We start from the raw sequence: 20,964 nt of genomic DNA, 5'->3' as shown, positions 1-20,964 counted from the left end.
GAAAACTACTTCCGGTCGTGATTGGCAAAGAGGAAGCAAAATTATCATCATTTTTGAAAGGAGAAGGTCATTCCAAGAATCTCACTTTTTTGTCTTTGCCTATAGCAAGTAAACATTCAGCTTTCCCACTCACCGAAGTTTCAGCCTCTGAAGTTACAGCCTCTGAAGTACCCGCTATCCTGAAGAAATTCGTCTCGAAAGAAGCGACTTCGAAGGCCGGCATTTTGAAACTGTACATGGCAGCCAAGCCTTGCTAATGTGACGTCATTCCGTCCGACTCGAAACTGGCAGAAAGGAGAAAAACCTGCAACTGACTTTGCATCCTTCACAAGGTCAGCAAATTTTTTTTTCAAGTGATTATCCACTTCACTATCTTCAATACTATCATTTCGGAGATTGGAGCATGTTTGGCTCAAAATAGTATGGCTCAAGAGCAGCCATAACCCAGAGTGGTAGTTAAAAGGCTTATCGGAAGCCATTTAGACAACATCTCTTGGACGGAATGACGTCACGAAAACGCCGCCTGGCTGCTGAATACTGTTCAAAATGGCGGCAACGATGTCGAATTTTGGGCTTCTTTGGAGACGAATTTCGTAAGGAAAACGTGCACTTTAGAGGCTGAAACTTCGATGAGTTACGAAACATAGAGCAAGGTTTTTATTAGGGCTGGCAAAAAATATACTTTTTTGCAGTGACCTTCTCCTTTAATTTGCACTCGTGGGCGCGTCTGTGACGTTTTTCAGTCAATAAGCAAACATATGAAAGCTTCCTACTCGTGATATTTGAAAATTAATTCATATAGCATAAGTTAGCATTTGCCCAAAGGCTCGTGAAACTTTGAGATATGTTCAAATCGCACTCGTAGTGTAAATCGTTAATAGCACTCGTTTCATACGGTTACCTATACTAAAACTACTCGGAGATCTCCCTTATAGGTTCTCTTCTCGTCCAGAAATAAGCCAGTAGTAGCTAAGACCCATCAGTCCGGTAGCAGACAATGTCTTCAGGAAGAATGAACAAAATAAAGATCACTTAAGAAGGAAAGTGTCATCATAGTTCTCTTTTAATGTTTTACATTTTCGAAATGGGGCATTATACAGAAGGCTAAATCATTCAACCATGGTATATTGTTCCCAAAGCTTCACTCGAATGTATTTTGAAGTTTTCAGGTGTGTTGACACTTCCCCATTTAACTAAGTCTGTATTCGCTTTTACAAGAGCATTTTACTCAGTAGAATTAGGAGAAAAGAAATAATTAAGAGAGTAGACTCGGAATATTCTAATTCATCTGGGATATGTATTATGGCTTTGATCTAGCATAAATGGCCGCTATGTACATTGATAAATTATTCGGCAATTAATGAGAATATCATCTAATCTATCGCTTTTAATTTTCCGCGTTATTGAAATTTGATGCCGCGAAAAGAATGGAGCGAAAGTAATGCACAGAAATGAAATGCCGTATGTCTCAGGGAAATGACACACTTTTCTTAATTTTTTCCAGATATATAGATGCATATCAATAAGACAATACTTAATAATTATAGTTTATTTTTCTCCTCACTCTGGCTTCTGGAGCTCTTGATTTGACGGGCCAGTATCCATCAGTCTAATCGATCAAGTTCTTTGTTCTTTGGTTCTGTTCTTTGACTCGCATTTTAATTATGACTTTTTGTCTCTGTAATGTATCCATTCATGAAAACTTTGTGACTTGGCTTCGAAAGCGAACTATCGCTCCTGTAAGATCACGAGACCAGATTAGCGCAAAGTTTTCCGATAAGAAAGCATCATAAATTATCATAGACTTCCTGCCTAGAGACCTGAATTGCGAGGGCCTAACAATTCCACTGTCAGTACTATTATTATTATCATCATTTTATTCTACTTATTTTTTTTTCTCAGCTTTCCACCCAATGGCCAAGTTGTCTGTGAATCAGAGGTGATATTTCTCACGAATGAGCGATGATTTGATTCTTCGATAAATATAAAGCAAGCTGTGTAAATACTTTACAATGTACAGTAGCTTTCTCTGTGACTGTGATCAATGTACAATTCGCGTGTAACCAAGCACTACTGAAGTAGCGCAGCTTCCGGTCACAGCCCTGCAACTAAGAACAAACGCAAGACACATCCCGTAACTCCCGCAGCCTGGCTTACATGAACATTTTGAGCTTTTCTTGAAACGCGCCGCTGGCCCAAGTTGTAAATCAAATTGTTGAAATGATTGCATTCTCGGCAAACGTACTCCAAAGCAAAGTAAACACTGATTGTGACATCTAAGACAGTATGATTCATCATCTCTTGAACGCGTCTTCTGAAGCAGCTCCTCAATTCCTCTAGTCAGGTGAATCGCGAGGCTATACAAAGGACACCGCTGATGCATTGCTGCTTGTACTGTTAAGTCTCACAAATGAATTTCTTATTCCTCTCCCCATACGAGAATCCCTACGATTATTGGTGTTTCTCTCCTGTCCCGTAACTGCGTCCTGGTTATCGGAATCTTCCGGGACCTGAAGAAACTGGAGAAGTCTGTTCATCCAGAAAGGTCTTTCCACTGTTTTGGAGTAGTCGATTACGCTTCTTACACGTAATCCTGGAGGAAGCTTATCGAGTTCTGTTTCATCAATTCTTATAATCACGAGGCAATCGTCTCCTTTCGTTACTTGTCGATACTCGGCAAGATGTAGCTCATGATTACAGTAATTACTTTCCTGAAAATCCTTAGAGTAAACTGCAATAATTTTGAAGCTTTTTTGTACGCTATCCGCCATGCTATCAAGAAAAACTCCGCCAGGGTCAAAGTCTCTATAGTGGATGCAACACTTTATATGATGCTGTTCCTCAAGGGGACGAAGGAGCTTCTTTTTTACCCATTCGGAATCTTTTGAGCTGAATATTATTAATGCGTGGTAATCGAAGCCTAGAGGAGAATAAAAAGATCACAAATGTTTATTGGGTATTTCAGCCAGCTTGATATCAGGTGAATCAAGTTTGCAACTGGTTCAAATATGTTATAATCAATCAAATATTTTAGCTTGCAGATGATTGGTCTAAACGCGTTTATGTGACTCAATATGCCCCATCTAAGAATGGGGAGTATCTTAGTGAAACGCAATAGCCTCCATTTGACTTTAAAAATATGCTCGGATACTATGTCCTTGGACATAATCTGTTCCTCGATGAACACTGTGAACTGGGGCCACTTTTCTCGAAAGTCCCAGCAACTGTGCATGCCGGGGCCCGAAGCCATATTTTAAAAATAGTAGTGTGGGTTTTGGCTCCATTCTGTTTTGTTTCCTGACATATTTATCGTTTGAATTTCAAAACAATTAATATCTCGATCTTGAATGTAAACAGGGCAAACAAGAAACAGCTTTTCGGGACTTTCGAGAAAGGGGTCCCTGATAACGTTCGCGGACAAATATCGGAACATATTTTCGGGTCAAATAGAGGCTATTGTTTATATATCTAAATACAGACCTGAAGGCACAGGGAAGCGTCCCCTAGATCGCCGTATGTACGGAAACATATATTTCAGGAAACCAAGGACGAGAAGCAGTCCTACCAGGATCCCAGACACAGTCGCAATGGACACATACATGATGGTGGGGTCGGCACCTGGAGGAAAGGAGGGTGTTTTGCCTGGAAAACAGAGTAGTGGCATTGCGATGCAATCTCATTCATAACATGCGGTGCTTAGAACGTATAATCATATTATTCAGGAAATAAAGGAAACATCGTTTATAATGGAAAACTTCTTTCCCTTTTTCTATCGATCGAGTTATGTTACCACTATACCGCTAGCAATTAACACGAGACGCAGTGAGTCAGTGTTTCCATAGATGGTTCAAGGTCCCCTAAACGTCCACGAACGTTCCAAAACCTCGATAGAAACACAGAGAAAATGTCCTATTTCTTTCAGAGAACATCCCGAGAAACCTGGAGAAGGTAAAATCACGCTTTACTTTGATTATCAAAATGTCAATTCTCCCTTGATTATTATGCCAACATAATTTTTCATGGAGTTCTAGTAACACCGCTCATAATTCGAACAATCTCATAGAGTGTTTTTCCAATAAAAATTGCTTTCAGGTGAGTAATACATCACGCAACTTTGACATTTTTAGATAGTCAGTATACTCACTTGACGTCTTATTCGTAGATGCGTAGTCACTTACGTCAGCAATATAACATTGACAAGCAATAAGTTTCATTAAAGCGGTTTCAAAGAAGTTTTATTGAACATTCAATCGGGGATTTAGCAAATACCACTTAAGCAATTGAACTGCTACGATTTGTTGCTGATGTTGAACAATCTAATGTTTTAGTGCATTTTAATCCTAGAATATGGATATGTTTTACTGATGCTTCTTTTTAAATGGTTTAATAAGAATTTTTAGGTTGGCCTAATGATAACATTGTGGAATATGTCCACTTACTTGTACCAAAGGACGTAGTTACTGGACTTGGGGTTGAAGAGCTAGAATCTAAGCTGCCGCTTTCAGAGGCTGAAAAGAAAACGCAAAAATTGTTAATAGCCTTGAAACGTTTGAAATTCGTCTTTCGCTGATTTTACCTCTACCAGATGACACTGAACACTTTTTGGTCAACGTGCTGACACACTTTGCACACATACAACCAAGAGAATTAAAATATTTTCACTCAATGCGACTCTGTAGCCCGTCTAAGTCCATATCTTTTATAATTACACGTACATGCGATGTATTACTTCTCATAAAAGAAAGTAGATGATTGTTTATTGAGGGCCACAATGTCGTCCATAAAATGTCTGGCAAGTATCGACACAGATTTTTGACCCATTTATATATTGGGATTGGCACTGGTTGATCGAACTTAGCTGAATACCAGTTTAAAATGTCTTCCTAACAGAACAAATTTCATTATACCAGAGATAATAACTGTTTAACAGTACAGCCTTTAAAGTAGTGCTTATCTCACCTGTAGTTTGACTTAAGGTGGATGAGGTTGGTTTGCCTGTGTGGATGAGAACAGGGCAATTTAATCAGGACACAATAACGCAACAGAACACGACGTATGTTTGATTTAAATAATTACTGAATATTAATCTCACCTGTTGTGCTAGTCAAGGTGGACAAGGTGGATGACGTTGGTATGTTTGCGAGGATGAGAACAGGTCAATTTAATTAGGACACAATAACGCAACAGAATACGACGTATGTTTGATTTAAGTAATTGCTGAATATTAATCTCACCTGTTGTGCTAGTCAAGGTGGACAAGGTGGATGACGTTGGTATGTCTGCGAGGATGAGAACAGGTCAATTTAATCAGGACACAATAACGCAACAGAACACGACGTATGTTTGATTTAAGTCAATAGTGAATATTAATCTCACCTGTTGTGCTAGTCAAGGTGGATGAGGTTGGTTTGCCTGAGTGGATGAGAACAGGACAATTTAATCAGGACACAACAACGTGACAGAAGATGATGTACATGTAATTCATTGCTTAGATCGTCAATGATTGGCATATTCGCGGGGGTTCAAACTGAGCGAATCAGTGGTCAAATTGTACCACAATTAAAGCAGTGATGAACTGAGTTGGTAGGTGTAGAGAAAATCAAGTATTCAGCACTGTCAAAGCTTAGCACGTATTATTTAGACAGTGCTCAGTTCGAACTCGTAATGCTGCTGGAAGAAGGGAAGGAGGGAGGGAGGGCAAGGAAGGAGGGAGGGAGGGAAGGGAAGGAGGGAGGGAGGGCAAGGAGGGGGGAGGGAGGGCAAGGAGGGAGGGAGGGCAAGGAAGGAGGGAGGGAGGGCAAGGAGGGAGGGAGGGAGGGCAAGGAAGGAGGGAGGGAGGGCAAGGAGGGGGGAGGGAGGGCAAGGAGGGAGGGAGGGCAAGGAGGGAGGGAGGGCAAGGAGGGGGGAGGGCAAGGAGGGGGGGAGGGCAAGGAGGGAGGGAGGGCAAGGAAGGAGGGAGGGAGGGCAAGGAGGGAGGGAGGGAGGGCAAGGAAGGAGGGAAGGAGGGCAAGGAGGGGGGAGGGAGGGCAAGGAGGGAGGGAAGGCAAGGAAGGAGGGAGGGAGGGCAAGGAGGGAGGGAGGGAGGGGAGGGAGGGAGAGAGGAGAGAGGGAGTGAGAGAAGATGAAGCTTTTTTTTGTATTTTATCTATTTTTTTTTCTTTTACAGGTATAGTACAAGAACATACAGCTCGATACGCATAACCATTACAAAGTTTACAACAATTACCTTAGTTACAAAACACAAAGAAAACTACACTGCACTACACTGCAAGGATTACACAACTAATTCAACTTAAACAAATTCAAGAGTTATTAACGGAATCTTGAAAAAACGAGGTTTGGACAACAGCTGCTGTTGTATTAATGGGAGTAAAGGTTTCCATTTTTTATCGTGAAAATGGATTTTGCTGGGTTTTTTTCGCGATAAAACGTTCGGTTTGAAACGTTCTTTTTTTAATTTATCGACTAACAGTCTTAAACATAAAGAGCCCGTATTTAATTTTCAGCGGTAAATGAAATATTTACTTTCAAGAAGGATGTAGTTGACTATAATGCCTATATTATCCGTATCTAAAATCCTAAAAAGAACATCCTTGATATCAAACCTAACCGCCCTATAGTTATATTTAAAGAATTAAGTACAACCTTTAAATCATCCCAAAACATGCAGACTTTTGTGCAGTGGAAAAAGAGATATTCTATGGTCTCCAACTCCTTTTCACAACAATCGCATAAGGGAGAATCTACTTTTCTAAACTTAAACAGCATCTTGTTTGTGTATAAGATCCTGTTTAATCTTTTATATTGGAGTTTTCTTAATTTAGTATCCAATGTTGTTCTGAAGGGCAGTAGATATATCTTGTCCCAGTCCAACTGGGATGTGTGCATGCTGAAAGCTTCGTTATATTTCTTTTGCGCTGTTGGTATACTGGATATCTTACAGACAAAACTGATTGCGATTCGATAATAACTTCGATTTAAGATTTTGGAAATCGACTTTTTTTCCCTTCAGTACGTAAATTCTTTTGAGTTTGGATTAGATCATGAGTTTTTGAGGAGATAGAGTTTTTATTTATTTTAATATTTTGCGCCATTCTTCTGGAAAAGCATTGAAGAGACTGAAAAGTAGAAAATGTTCAACTAGTGAGAGAGTTGAATATAATGGTTACTTGTTCGACTTGAACTCTCCCCTTGTGTCGTAGGGGTCTCCAATTCTTACGATTCCAAGATAAATCAGCATACTTTTACAAATTGACTTAGATTCAATGCAAATGAACTGGTTACAACAATGTGTTTTATTAAATTTGGTTTTGTCTTACATTCATTGTTGTTAAGAACATTTTAGGCCTCAGCATTCAGCTTGGACAGAAAACACTTTAATTATACCTGGATGTTAAAGAAACCTCATGGAATCATTGTCCATTAGGCTCAATATGAAATAATTCAAACTTACTTGGGTAGTATGTAACCATTTTCATTTCTTTTTTGCGGTAAGGAAGACCATGAATCTTTAAAATAGAGAGAGCATAGTAAATGAATAAAATTGATAATGATCGACTGACTGACTGACTGACTGACTGACTGACTGACTGGTTGACTGGCTGACTGGTGGACCGGAGGACCGGTGGACCGGCGACGGCGGACTGGCGGACTGGCGGACTGACAGACTGGCAGACTGGCTGACTGGCTGACTGGCTGACTGACTGACTGACTGACTGACTGACTGAATGAATGAATGAATGAATGAACGAACGAACGAACGAACGAACGAACGAACGAATGATTTTACGTGCATATAGCTATTTTTCTCTAATGTAAGTATAAAAGTTAACCAATCTTAAAACTCACCCATAGATAAACAGGTCCCGGATAGATATAGCCATAAAAGGATATATTTATGTTCAGAAACGTTTGATTCTAAAACAAAAAGACGAAATTAGTCACAAATCATTGAACCTATGCATGCTCACTACCATTAGGCTTTTCCAGCGATTCTGTCTGGAAAAAGTTGTATTTTATGCTACTTCCAATAAAGGAATTTACAAATTCGTTACGATGCTTTGTATTTTGACTACACAATATGCAAGTCTAGTCAAGGGCTTGGATCACCCTGCCTTAAATTTATTAAAGCATTTATTTCTCCTTGATAATATTGAGTATATAGACCTATAAATTGCTTTGCCTGTGACATGCCAGACTGATCAAAACCAAAAATCATTGCATTGGCAAAACGGGATGGCTGCAATGCAACACAATGCACCACCAGTGCAAACTAGGACGTGTCCATCCTTTAAAATAAGGATTTAAATCCCTAGAGATCAAGCTATCTACACACGTGGCCTCTTCCATTCTCTTCAAAGTGTCAGAAAATGCATTTTCCGTAGCCCAATTTGTAATTAAAGGTGCAGGCAGCCTGAGTACAACTTCTCTTAACACATTTCCAAGTTACCGATAAAACTCGTAAGCCTGGGGTAGAGCAGTTTGAAATGCTGCATTCCTAATGGGTATAAATTTACTTACCATTCGCAGCACAGCGCAATTTACGGCAACATGGAAACGTAGGGCTAGATTTAGCAGAATTCCATATAAGTGTCCAGAGGAATCTAAACGATAAGACATAAAGGAACTACTGTATTACTAACCATAACATTAACGTTAAATAGTAATGCTAAATTTAAATTAAAGAAAGATTACATTATTTTAACAATTTGTAATCATCAGCCATTTTGGCCTCAGGGGTGGATAAAAGGGGAAGGGGAGGGTTGGCTGGTACCGTTAGGTTGCAGAGTCAATGAAACATGCCCTACAATGTTGCAATTGAGAATTGGCACCTAATTGAAAACTGTCACACCAGAAATTCTAGCAATGCCAGAAAGTGGAAATTACAGTTAGGTACCTCTCCAGAGCGTTTGCCTTTATTTCTGCCATAATATTCACAATCTTTTTCAATTTTTTTTTATGTTTTGCTTCCTCAGAAGGGGGTTGGATAGCCCCCAGTCCCTAGCTAACTCCCCGCCCCTTAAATGTGCTGCTTGGGCTCTCGCTTCTCGTGCACTTCTATTCAGTTTGGATCACAGTCGACTACTTGAATGCGACGCGAAAAATAGCAGCGTTGTGTTTCGGTATCCTGGAGGTGTCCGTATTAAAGGGGTAGATTATATAAATTCAAGTTTCTATGGAACCAGGTAATAATAGCGGTGTTTGTATTACCAGGTATCCAATTAGAAATCAGGCACTCTTTTGCTAATGTAACAAGAGGTAACTACGCTATAACAATGTTCCAAGACAAGAAGTCCTGTCCAAGGCTACATGATCCAAGGCTTACAAGGTTGCTTACCGTTCATTGGAGTCCATGATACATTCACATACCAGTAGCTGGTATTTTCATATTGTCCAAAGGCTACGTCGACCTTGGATGGGATAACCATTTCAGGAACTGAATTGTCTTCACTGCTGGCCACACAATCTAAATTACGGTTATCAAAATACAAAATCAATCACTTATATGAATGTTATCGAAAGTTGCAGATATCATATCCTCCCATAATAGGATTGGCTCGCAAGTACTATGAAACCTAAGTAGCATTATCATCCTCCACGAAAACATCCATGCAACGCGCATGATAAATGAATCCGCGAGAGGACTGAATACCAAATATAAATAACTCCAGAAGCACCACCTTGATAATAAGGCCTATATGGGGGAATTAACTCGCATACCCCTCATCCTATTTTGTTCTTTCTCGTTCATTAAAGGAAGCAGGCCGTTACTTTGAGAAGAGTCCAAAAGTGTTTTAGAAGAAGCTTTGCTTTGAAAAGAAACGTATATCATATCATATAAGAAAAGAAGATTGACCGCGGGTTTGGTTAAGAATGTTTCTTTATCCATTTTTAACGTAGCCTGCAGGTGGTAATCGTACCTGATGGTTTAAGCGCTTTGGATGACGTTGGAAGACCTAAAAAGACGAGAAACAAGTTAATATAACCACTAATGGCCACCAACAAAATACCATGTATGGGTTAATTTAATAACAACAACAACAACAATAATAATAATAAAAATAACAGTAGTAATAAATAATATTTTTATAGCGCCCATCCAAGCATGATCTAGGGGTTTTACAGATTGTAAAATATGATTAAAATAGAATAATATCAAAAATTAAATAAAACAAGAATCAATAAAATCATTGCAAAAAGACTTCCTTAAATAAATGAGTTTTAAGCCGAGTTTTGAAAATTTGAAGATTGTCTGATTTTCTTATTTATATTGGTAAGTCATTCCAAAGTTGTGGCGAGGCGACAGCAAAAGCTGTGGGTCCATAAGACTTCAAGTTATAGCTGGTACAGTTAATTGTTCAAGAGAGGCATTCACTAGCTCATAGAGCTTAAACTCAATGAATTAAATTACATAGACTATAAAAGTAGTTATGGACTGATGTGAAACAAAACACTACATTACGGGCTTACTTGGGTCGAGAAAGATAGATCTTCGGTGGCGTTTCGTGAAGGTCGTTGCAATGAAAAAAAGTCGATCTGTTAGAGAAAAAGGAAACTAATTTCAGTCAACAATATTAAACGGGATAAGAGCTTTTTAGCTTTTTTTCTTGTGATAGCTCATTTCGTCGTTTTCCGAGTGGATTTAAAGGAATGTCTGTTATCCACAAGTGTAAAGTCAACCCAAACAGGGAAAATATTGTACCCAAGTAGTGAAACAATAAGATGATGTGCTTTTATTAACCTGTCTTTTATCGATATATATTTTCACTCCATAAATCTATGGACCTAAGTCAGTTAAAAAAAAATTGTTTTAAGTTCTAAATTTTCACGTAAAAATTTGCATTCTTTTAAATTTTGATTCGAACACCATTTCTCAAAATCCTGATTTTCTTGCCCTAATGAATTAAGAAAAGGCCAAGCCTAAATTAGTTAGAGCTAACTTTGATAGAGCAACTTAATATTGCAGTAAGGCAGTAAAGGCCTCTTGCTAGCAATATTCGGGACGAGTGTTCTATGTGTGACTAGGTTAGTAAACGATCAAGCTCACCGTACGTCTCTCTGTAGATTGGATCAGTTGAATTTGAACGCCCAAGCGGTATCCGGAAGGACATGGGTTCGAATTCCATCAGGGAAAAATGAAACATGAGATGGTGACGTCATATCACGTGATAAACACGCCATCTTGGGTCGTGATTTTTCCACACCCTCCTGGCATTTCTGAGACCAGGAGTCTTCTGTAAATAGCTTGAGAGGGATTACCTTAGAAATATGGTTTATATATGAAAGATTTACTCGCTTACCCTTCGTCCTCTCTTGTAGCCATTGTTTACCTTTCCTCCTGTTCAGGCAGTGCTTACAAGAGAGGGCTCTTAAAACCTGCAAACCGAGATAATAATTGTTAGATGAATGTCTACTATATTTTCAAAAGCTAATCGATTTTGCTTGGATTGTAACCTCTCTATCTCATAGCTTCCGGTTTCAAAACGTCCTGTCATGCGGGATAATGCTCTATGCGGTCTTTAACGAGACAAACGTGATTTAATTTAATCCACCTTCGCTGACAATCTCACACATACTTTTTGACATATGTAGTTAAGTAAAGATAAATTGCCGAGGAGTAACAGAATACATAATCCACATGTTTGCGAGAATGCCCTAGTCTTGATAATTTGTTAATTTTTTTTGGTAATTCTAGCGTGGCTACCGAGTAACAGTTCAATAAGTGGTTGTTACTCATGAGCAGTATGGCGCATGAGTTAAGGATTGGGCTCCGTTTCTCCGTTTTGGTGTCACATTTGTGCATGCAAATGTATGTATGCATACATTTACCGTGGTCTTTGGAGCTCCGTCCGTCATATTGGATTCTTCAAGAAGGTGCCGCTTTTTCGCAAACGTTGTGCTTTTTCCCCAATTTGGTACGGTGTGAAATTACCTATCAGTACTTTAGTTCGTTGTTAAAATTCTGAACTGACATGTGAGCATGCATGAACAGCAAGAAAGTGTTTCTGGAGAGGTAAGCCATTGTTTATGTCGATCGCCATCTGACAATATGACAAGTCTCAAATTTATCAGGGTTTTGGAGATTCAAGGACATATTACGAAGAATCATTTACTAAGAACGTGCTCTGTATACTTAATCTTTTGGTCAAAAAATGCTTCCTGTTCGTGTAAATGGACGTGTTTAACAAAACGGGCAGGTAATAGGCCACGTTCGATATATCGCATATTAATATTCTGGCATGTCTCCGAGGATTTCAGGACAAAATATTCGAGTTTCTTTTGTCCCTCAAATCTCAAAAGATACTCGGTTACAAAGAAATTATTTTAAAAGAAAAAGTAAATGCTATAACTTGACGTTTCGGCCTTTTCTGTCGTCATTGTCAAATGCAGATTAAAGTCGTTCAGTTATGTACTGGCTTAGGTTATATACTAGCTTAGGTTAGGTTATATACTAGCTTAGATATATACTAGCTTAGGTGTTAAGAAGGAATCCACCAAAATTTCGAGTAACAAGTGGGCTAAAACTTTTTACCGAGATTATTGGAAACGTCTGTGCGACTCTTTTAAATATCTTCTCAAAAGAAATCATTTCTAACAACACCAAATGTAGAAAATAAATTTTGAAGTAATGTATGAAACACTTGAAAGTACTGGTGAAATGAAACTGATGATGAACTTTTACCTGTGTTTTACCCGACAATTCCTCTGAGCTTTGAAATTTCCTTGCTAGAGTTCCCACGAGAAAGTGTTTTTGGTGTCATTTCAGACAGCTGTTTTTATCTTTAGGTTTTAGAAAATGCAAAGAGGACTGTAATATACTTAAAGTTATTCTGGTACAAGGTTTGTGTCCAGTAGAAATTGAAATTGCTCGAGTCAAGAAGAAAGTGACGCACAATGTCAGGTAATAAAACACTTGTGTGTTTAAGTTTTTTTTTTTTTTCCTTTTTCTTTTTTTTTGCTTCTTGGTTAATCTAGTACACCTTGTATTTTGTGTTAATTATTGAAACATTACATTTTTAGCAACATGTGTAAGGATATGTATATAATAATATTTTAATTCTCGGAAATATGGCATTGCATAATATAACTTAAAAAAAAACACCAGGTGCCAACTGAGGAGTACTGTTATTATATCAAGTTTCAAGTATACTTTAAAATCAAATTACAAATATGATAAAACTAAGGCAAAGTTGATATTTGTTACAATGGCCCAGCACAGGAGTATATTCCTAACAACCAACATAAACAAGTCTAACACAAAAAATGCCTAAAGAGATTTAGTTCAGAATTGCTATGAAAAAAGATATTTCATCCAATTCGCAATTCTGATCGTTTGTTAATTCCCTATCTATAATTTTTTGACTCGGCTTGCTTTGTTATTTGCTTGTCGATATCTTTGTAATAAAGATGGCATATTGCGTTACAGCATTTATCTTCTCTCCTGCATCTTAATTATCTATATCTTAGATCTAGGATGCACTTTTTTCAAATTAGCATTTCTCCCGTATTATTTCTAGTTGTCAGATGGCAAACGTTTTCAAATTGCTTGTCTGACTATGTACCCATTGCGTATCTATTTCATATGACTTGTATTCTCTTGCCCATGAGTATAGGCTACTTGGAGCCTCTTGTTTAGTTTAATTGTTCAACTCAGTTTAGTAAATTGTTACTCAGTAGCCACACTAGAAGGTCCTACAACACACCAGAACAAAATTTCCCCCATGATAAATAAGGTAAATCGATAAGAATTCTGCATATACACAAAAGTGAAGTTATGCAACACGTTCAAAACCAATTACATTAATTTATTTCGTAAAATCCTCTTTGGGCACGCGCTTCTAAAGACAGCTGCCTGTGAAATGGAGCTGCTAAAATAAAAACATTCCAGTTCACCATTGGAATGGGGAAAAATAGCTGAGAAACTAAGAAGATCGAGAATTTAGCACTTCAGAGACAAGTGATGGAACTGTGAGTTTAAAGAAGGACTGAATCGCTTGCATAAGAGATATCGTAATGATGATTAAAAAGCTCATCTGAAACAAATTAAACAGAATCTTTGTCGCGCAATTCTTTTTTTTTCGCTTGTTTTGCCTTTTCTAAAATATAATTAAGTCAGTCTATTGTTCGTGTATGTCTATTGCTTGTACATTGTAAGAAGCGGAACATACAGCGCTAAGTGTTGCAAGCTTCTGGATATTGTGAATTATTTTGCATTAAAAGGCATAATTATAGAAGCAAGTTTTGACTTGTTAACTAAGGCTAGGTACACGAGCACTCACACTGCACCAAAAATCGCTTACAGTCGAGATGACTTTAAGGCCAAGAATGTCAAAATGAATCGGGTGAATTAGTAAGTTCGTACTTTCTACTTTTCTGAGAAACTAGAACACTTCCTTTTAGATAATGAAAACGTATTTTGCATGCATTAGTAAACGGAAAAGCCACGAGCCATTAAGCATAAATAAGGTCAGCGCGTATTTGTTCGTGACTGCGTCAGCAACGTTTGCCTGTACGGGCAAGTTCTAGCCCATATTCCAGTTCAAAGTTTCGCGTTTCAGTTTAAAAGTGACAAAATGGTCGAGTTCTTGTCAGACTGTGATTTGTCTTGGCTATTATTACAGTGAAAACCGGAAAAAGCCAAAACAACAAAACAACTATAAAAGCAAGCAGAGCAGAATATCCTTGTTGCTTATCGCTTTTTATTCTAAATGCTTTTAGAGGGTTTACTGTAGACAGGCTCAATCGTACAGCCACGATTTTGGAAGATTTTAACGAAATTTGCTTGTTGTTGATACACGACTTGTCTACCAGGTCATTTGGAACACATTTTCACATATTTTGGGACATCTTGTCACCTTGAATCCAAATCACTTAGTCGTGTTCATAATGGATTGTGAAACAGGCATCACAACCTTCCATTTAATTAAGCAAAAAAATAATCACAAAATGATGGAGAATACAACGATAACAAAATAACGTTCGTAAACGTGACATCTTGACAAAGGAAGTGATCAAGCGTGGCTGACACTCAAATGCAAGATCGATACTTTCTCAGTGCAATCTCATAAATTGTAACTTGGTTTGAACCGGAAATTCTATAAGTCAATGGTATAAACCTAAACCATCGAAGAAAACAATTTACCGGTTCGAGAGATTCTCAGATTGCTTTTTCGCTGACCAAACGGTTTTTTTTTTTCGTCAATTAACGACACCGCAGTTATGCCAGATATTTAGCAGGAATTAGTTGCCCGTAATACTCTACTGTTAACACGAATCTAAAGTTAAAGCTTTTAACAAGTATCAGGGAATTTGCGAAATCGTTTAGCTATAAATCAGCAGAGAATTGTCAGATGGCACTAACGCTTTTAAGTTTTGTTGTGAAACTATTAACATATAAAATATGAATTATTTGAAAACAATTAAGTCAAACAAGCATCCCTTTGGAAACTTTTGAACAGTTCTCTACTTGGCATCCCCAAACAAAGATATGGATTTAAATCTTTTATAAGGAAGTCTATTGCCCAAGAATACTAATTGATCATATAGAAAACTTGCAAAACGAGCTTTTGCATTATTATTCAACAATTATAATGATATGTATAATTAACTTTACTTACAAAAATGCAAAAGTGCTACTTCAATACCCATTCAACCCTATTGCCACAAGAAACACAAATGGCAGCTTTTTTATAGTCTATCCAAAGACATTTCAAATCTCACAGTAAGCTTTGAGCCTTATCGCAAAGAGAACAGACTAAACAAACTTGTTATTCAAATGTCTAAAGGTCGGCACCCATTAAAAAGACAAAGACCCATCCCAGCGTTCAACTCTGAGGGTATTCTGCCATAAATAAACAACAAACAAGCACGAAGGAACACGAATACACTCTTGTTATCATGGTTAGTTCGCAACTTTCGTTTTATTTTGTGCAATCGTCTTGGTTTACGGGAACTGCAATATTGGTCTTGCCAGTTACAATTTAAGTTGACAAATAAAGGAAAATTTAGTCACGGTAAATGTAATATTTTTTTAAATATTTACGATCCTAATCAAATGTTCATTTGCTTCCAGATCGATGTCCTGATTTCGTATGAATTTATTTAATTACATTTCCTACACAAGATCACCCTTGCCTTATTACCGAAATTTTCAAAATGGACGGAAGGACTAACGATTGGATTGAAGACTGTGTTGTCGTTTAATTACTTCTGAGTTTCAAAAACGGAAAGCCACACTTCAAAATTCTGTGTTGTCGTCACGACTTAATCCGCTCAGTCAATACGAAGTTTACGTACACAATAATCGAATCATAATTATAGGCATGTCACCTCTTAACATTGTAGTCATTCGGGTTACTACTTTGTTAACCTGGATTTTAACACGGAATAGAGTATTTCAAATGGAGTCAAAAGAAATAGTAACGAACTAAATTAAGAATCTTCAGCTTGGGAATGTTACCACCTACTGGCGCTCGAGGAACATTTAGACTTTAGAGAACCGGTAATGATTAATATTTCTTTTCACTTCAAGTCGATATGCGATTTATCCTGACCGACGGCAATATCGCCGGATTAGTCCCGAACTGAACTTTTTCAAACTGTTTGTATGTTCGCAATTATATAAATATAAAAATATATATCCGGCCTGTAGCTGAGTACGTAAACTTTAGTTTCTGTCGGCGCAATTTCGATTTCTTCGAGTCATTATTTGCCTAAACAAGCAAGGTTATTCAAATGAATTATTGCTGGTTTGTAACAAATAATCCAGTGGTTCTCCTTGTGCCGATTTAAATGTGCAGTTATCGTTTACAGCTTGAGGGGCTGTTTTGGAAAGAAGTCCATAACGTACCTTAACTCCTGTCCTGGATCGCTCGTCTCGAGCCAGACTACACGCACCACGGCATTCTGCTTGCTCGGATAAATTTTCTCCCGATTCCTTGATTGAGGCACCAAGGACAAAAGAAAGCAGTGCTACCATAAAAACCAACACTCCTCTTGCAGACATGGTTACGTGCTTACGAAATCTAGCATTTCACCCTCTCTGGAAAAGCCACTTTGCTTGAAAGCAATCGCGTCCGCCAAAGCTAACACTCTAATTGTGATCAGTGATGCAAATGTTTGGCTTCAAACCAAGGTCAAAAAATACCTAATGAATTTTAAACTTCACTGCATCTGTTTTCACGCTCCAGTCACTTCATTATGTTTATGTCAAAAGCTCGGAAAATCAATTGCTCTTGCTTATTGCTTTACAATTATGAAATTTTAACTTCTATTTAGGCACCATTCCATCATCCAGAAGCTTAACACTTCATCGATACAGTAAAGAGAACTTATTTGCTGATCACTCTGAACGCAAACAACAGTAGGTCTTCTATTTTGCTTCGTGTTTTGTTGGGTGGAAATTTGGGAAAATTTGTCATACAGAGTTTATACCCATGTGTATATGCGCTTGTGCTAATATCACTGTGAATCGGGGGAATGATCTTCAAAGCAATAATCAGGCTACCTAAGGCCTCATCCATATTACGTCGGAAGAATTTCACTCTAAAAACGCATTAGATATTTTCCGTCCACACGAAAACGAAAAGCCTGCGTTTGGGAACCGAAAAATTTCCATATGGAGTCAAGGAGAGACTTTTTATGGCCCTTCAGTAACCATTATTCACTGATCAAAACTTTTTAGATTTTTTACAAGCTCAAAATGTTGATTCTCTAGACTGGAGGTCTTGTTAGAATAGGATAGGATAGAATAGAAAGAATAGAATAGAATAGAATAGAATAGAAAGCCTTTATTTTAACACGATAGGTTTTAAAGCTAACAGCTTGTCGGGTCGTGAATAAAATAAAAGAAAGACCTAATACCAATGTAATAATAAGTAAAAATTAAAACTACTGACCTTATAAGAACCTGATCTCTATAACAATATTTACACGTCATAAAACGTTCAAATGTAAATAAAATTGTCATCACGATGCCGCACAGTTCGTTTTCAACTTCCTTCCGAGAATTGTGGATCAGAGATAAACATTCCCAGTTGAAGATTTTGCTTTTTCTCGTGTCCCGTCTGTTTGTCAACTGATATATGGAGCCATATTATAAAATTAAAATTAAGGTCAATAAAAGTCTACAGCTCTTGGCATTGTCAACTCTTTTGGATAAGGCTCCACTGCGAAAGGTTCTGTTCTTCCGGCCGAGAGATTTCATTATGTTGCTCTCCACTATAATGAAATTGGAAAAGTAATTAGATAGTAGTATTTATTTCGCTCAAGGAGTGCCAAAAAATTTTAAACCGTTCATGAACATTGAAATGTGCGGTCGTGTTCTAGAGTTCATGCAATTTCAAATGTACATATTATTTTCACTATGGCAGAAATGAGCCTTTCTTTCTTTTATGCTTTATAGATTAAGTCAGTCATGTTCTGCAGGCGATCAGCTTCTCTTGAAATCAGTGATATTAAAGGTGCACGGTCACGGTATTTTGAGTTATTTTGGCCAAGTACAAAATTACCTTTAAATCGAAGGAAAACTGACAATAATAGTTTACTAAGATAGAAAAACACTTAAGAGAAAATAAGCAACCATAAACGAAAAAGGATGGTTAAGGATGGAGAATATTGACACAGATTACACACAACGAACTTGAAAAGTTTAGGCTAAACTTTTCAAGATGGGCAAACCGTGACGTAGCTCCTTTAAACAACGTATTTCTTTGCATTGCGCGACAACTGACAAATGGACACCGCTAGCGAGTTAGCTTGGAAAACTTAGTGAAATGTATAAAGACTTTTCTTCAAGTTCCATTATTTTCTTTGTTGTCAGTCTAAGTAAGAATTGGAATCTCTTCCGATCGCTCTTTGTATGACATTCATTACCAGTTTTCTAATGATTTGAACTTGCCACACAAACTTCGCTCCTTGTAACAATGTGTACATGTGTAAACACCTTGACCTGAACGTGTAGAACACTGACTTCTATTTTATTGATCAATCCTAAGCTGTATGCAACTCATAGTTTCTTTGCTATCGCCTTATAAAAATCTTTTAAGGACTATATGAGTGCTAATCGTTTTTTAAAAAATCGTTCAGAATTGTACATCGACCATAAAGAAATAACAAATAAGGAAAACGTTCGAAATGCGTTTTCAGTTCTGGCGCGAAACTGTTCTCGATTAGGAATTCACATTGTCGTGATTATTCAAAGTGCACGTGTTAATGCAGATAATTATTCATCTCGAGTCGAGTTATTTGCTATCACCTTCGTTGGTTGTCGTTCGGTCCACGTTTGTGCAGAGAGAGAAATTTTCGCTAACCATGTATAGCTTGCATGACGGTTGTTATGTTACGTTGGCAAAAATGCGATCTGATATTGATTATTAGACTGGCTGAAAGATATATTGAAGTGAAGACAAAATACATGTGCTTAATCCCGGAGCTTCTTTCGAGCATGTGTGGTTTGAATGTGGCTGTTACGTCTTCGTTTGATGTTTGACAGGTTAGTAAGACTTTAGAAACCGCTGTTGAATCGTTTGCTATTTATGTTTTGAAACCTGCCAATTGCAACAGTCTTTGCACAGTTTTAGCCAATTTGGTGAATTAATGTACGGTTTTACTAAATGCTGTTTCACTCGCTAAAAGAAAATACTTTAGGCACAAACCGAGTTAGTTCATGCTCTTCTGGGAGACTGAGGAGAAATTTGAAAACACAGCTTTACGGTCAGGCCTATTGTCCACACTAATCCGCCACGAAACCGGAACTAAAGTTCCGAAAAAGCTCTTCAAACCGGAGGAATTTGAAAACACCGGCTTTTCGTTTTCGTATGGACGGAAAACGTTTTGAAAACAGAGCTTTTCGAAAACGAAGGAGTCACGATAATCATATTATTTCCCTGACTGAGGTTTCCTAAAAAACAAATCCAAAATGACCGGTGATTGTTGAGTTTTTAAATTCCTTCGGCGTAGTGTTGACGGAAAACCTTCGATGCGTTTTCAGAGTACGTGAAACCTCCGTTTTTAAATTTCTTCGGCGTAAGAGGAATTTAAGAGTGCAACAATGATGTGTTCAGAGGAATAAATCAAGAGTTTATTTACCCGGAGAAAGGAAATTTGCAGATTTTATGATGGGCATTTTTACAGTTGTTTATTTTTGGATTATTTTCTTTAGTCTTGGAAATCTTCAACATGGTTCTTAATGGCAAAACTGATATGAACTGTAGGAAGTTGCTCTCAACTATACGCAATAAGGGATGCTGGAAATAGCTGCTGTTGAAATAATCACTTTTACTGATAGCAAACGTATGCAATTTTCAATGTTGTATGTAATAACTTCCACTCAAAAGTAAACAGCAACTGATAAGTCTCTCATTGCAATATTTTCATTTATTATTAGGCAAACAAGAAGCAAACAACAACATGGGACAACTAAAATCACTGGAGGAACCTGTTACAGCTAATTCAGGTCAGTTTATACTTCTGGTATTTGCAATGTCGTTTGCAAGTACACCTACATCTGTAGATGTTACAACTCTTAAATTTATAACGCTTGAGTATACAAACAGTAAGAAATCATAAGTAACTCGACAAAATGTTTATTTCTCTTATCAGGACAAACAAAAAAACACATAAACATCAAAAGATCAGTGGAGGAAGTGAAATACATCAGACATGAGAGGTTAGTCAACGTTTTTCTTTATATGTAGTGGAGTAGTGTATCACTATAATTTTACTCACTTTGAGGAACAAGCCTTGATTTACTCAGGCTCAAAAGATGAATCCTCGCCACTTTTTGCGATATTTTGTGAGTTGATGATTTTCTTTATTCTCATCACTTGTCTGCTTAATAAAGTATTGAAATTTTAAGGAGAAAATTATTGAATTGCTTTCGTTTAAGTTAACAAAAAGTGCTTAATGGTATTTTTAGAGACGTTTCGGGAGAAAAAAAATCCCTTCATCAAACAAGGCCTTCGT

At 37.6% G+C, this 20,964-nt stretch overlaps 1 protein-coding gene and 1 long non-coding RNA gene across 3 annotated transcripts; one reads left to right on the top strand and one right to left on the bottom strand.

The window, feature by feature from the left end:
* Window positions 1-1,885: 1,885 nt before the first annotated feature.
* Window positions 1,886-17,190, bottom strand: LOC145489085 (uncharacterized). Of its 2 annotated transcripts, XM_081467992.1 has the most exons (14): window positions 16,850-17,190; window positions 11,301-11,376; window positions 10,471-10,536; window positions 9,921-9,956; window positions 9,338-9,466; window positions 8,521-8,603; window positions 7,849-7,917; window positions 7,454-7,508; window positions 5,377-5,412; window positions 5,235-5,279; window positions 4,960-4,995; window positions 4,440-4,508; window positions 3,481-3,642; window positions 1,886-2,920 (listed from the first exon to the last, which is right to left on the bottom strand). In XM_081467992.1, exons 1-14 carry the CDS (start codon window positions 17,003-17,005, stop codon window positions 2,358-2,360), a joined length of 1,581 nt encoding a protein of 526 aa, XP_081324118.1. In that variant the 5' UTR covers window positions 17,006-17,190; the 3' UTR covers window positions 1,886-2,357. The 2 variants fall into 2 exon arrangements, with proteins under 2 accessions (XP_081324118.1, XP_081324119.1); XM_081467993.1 differs by lacking the exon at window positions 5,235-5,279.
* LOC145489102 (uncharacterized) lies at window positions 11,384-20,593 on the top strand. Its single transcript, XR_014049561.1, has 2 exons — window positions 11,384-12,901; window positions 20,387-20,593. It is a non-coding gene; the product is annotated as an uncharacterized LOC145489102 (long non-coding RNA).
* Window positions 20,594-20,964: the final 371 nt, after the last annotated feature.

This window comes from Orbicella franksi, chromosome 6 (genome assembly GCF_964199315.1).
Source record: "Orbicella franksi chromosome 6, jaOrbFran1.1, whole genome shotgun sequence".
In the NCBI taxonomy this organism is placed as follows: Eukaryota; Metazoa; Cnidaria; class Anthozoa; order Scleractinia; family Merulinidae; genus Orbicella; species Orbicella franksi.
This window is presented reverse-complemented; position numbering and strand designations above follow the sequence as displayed.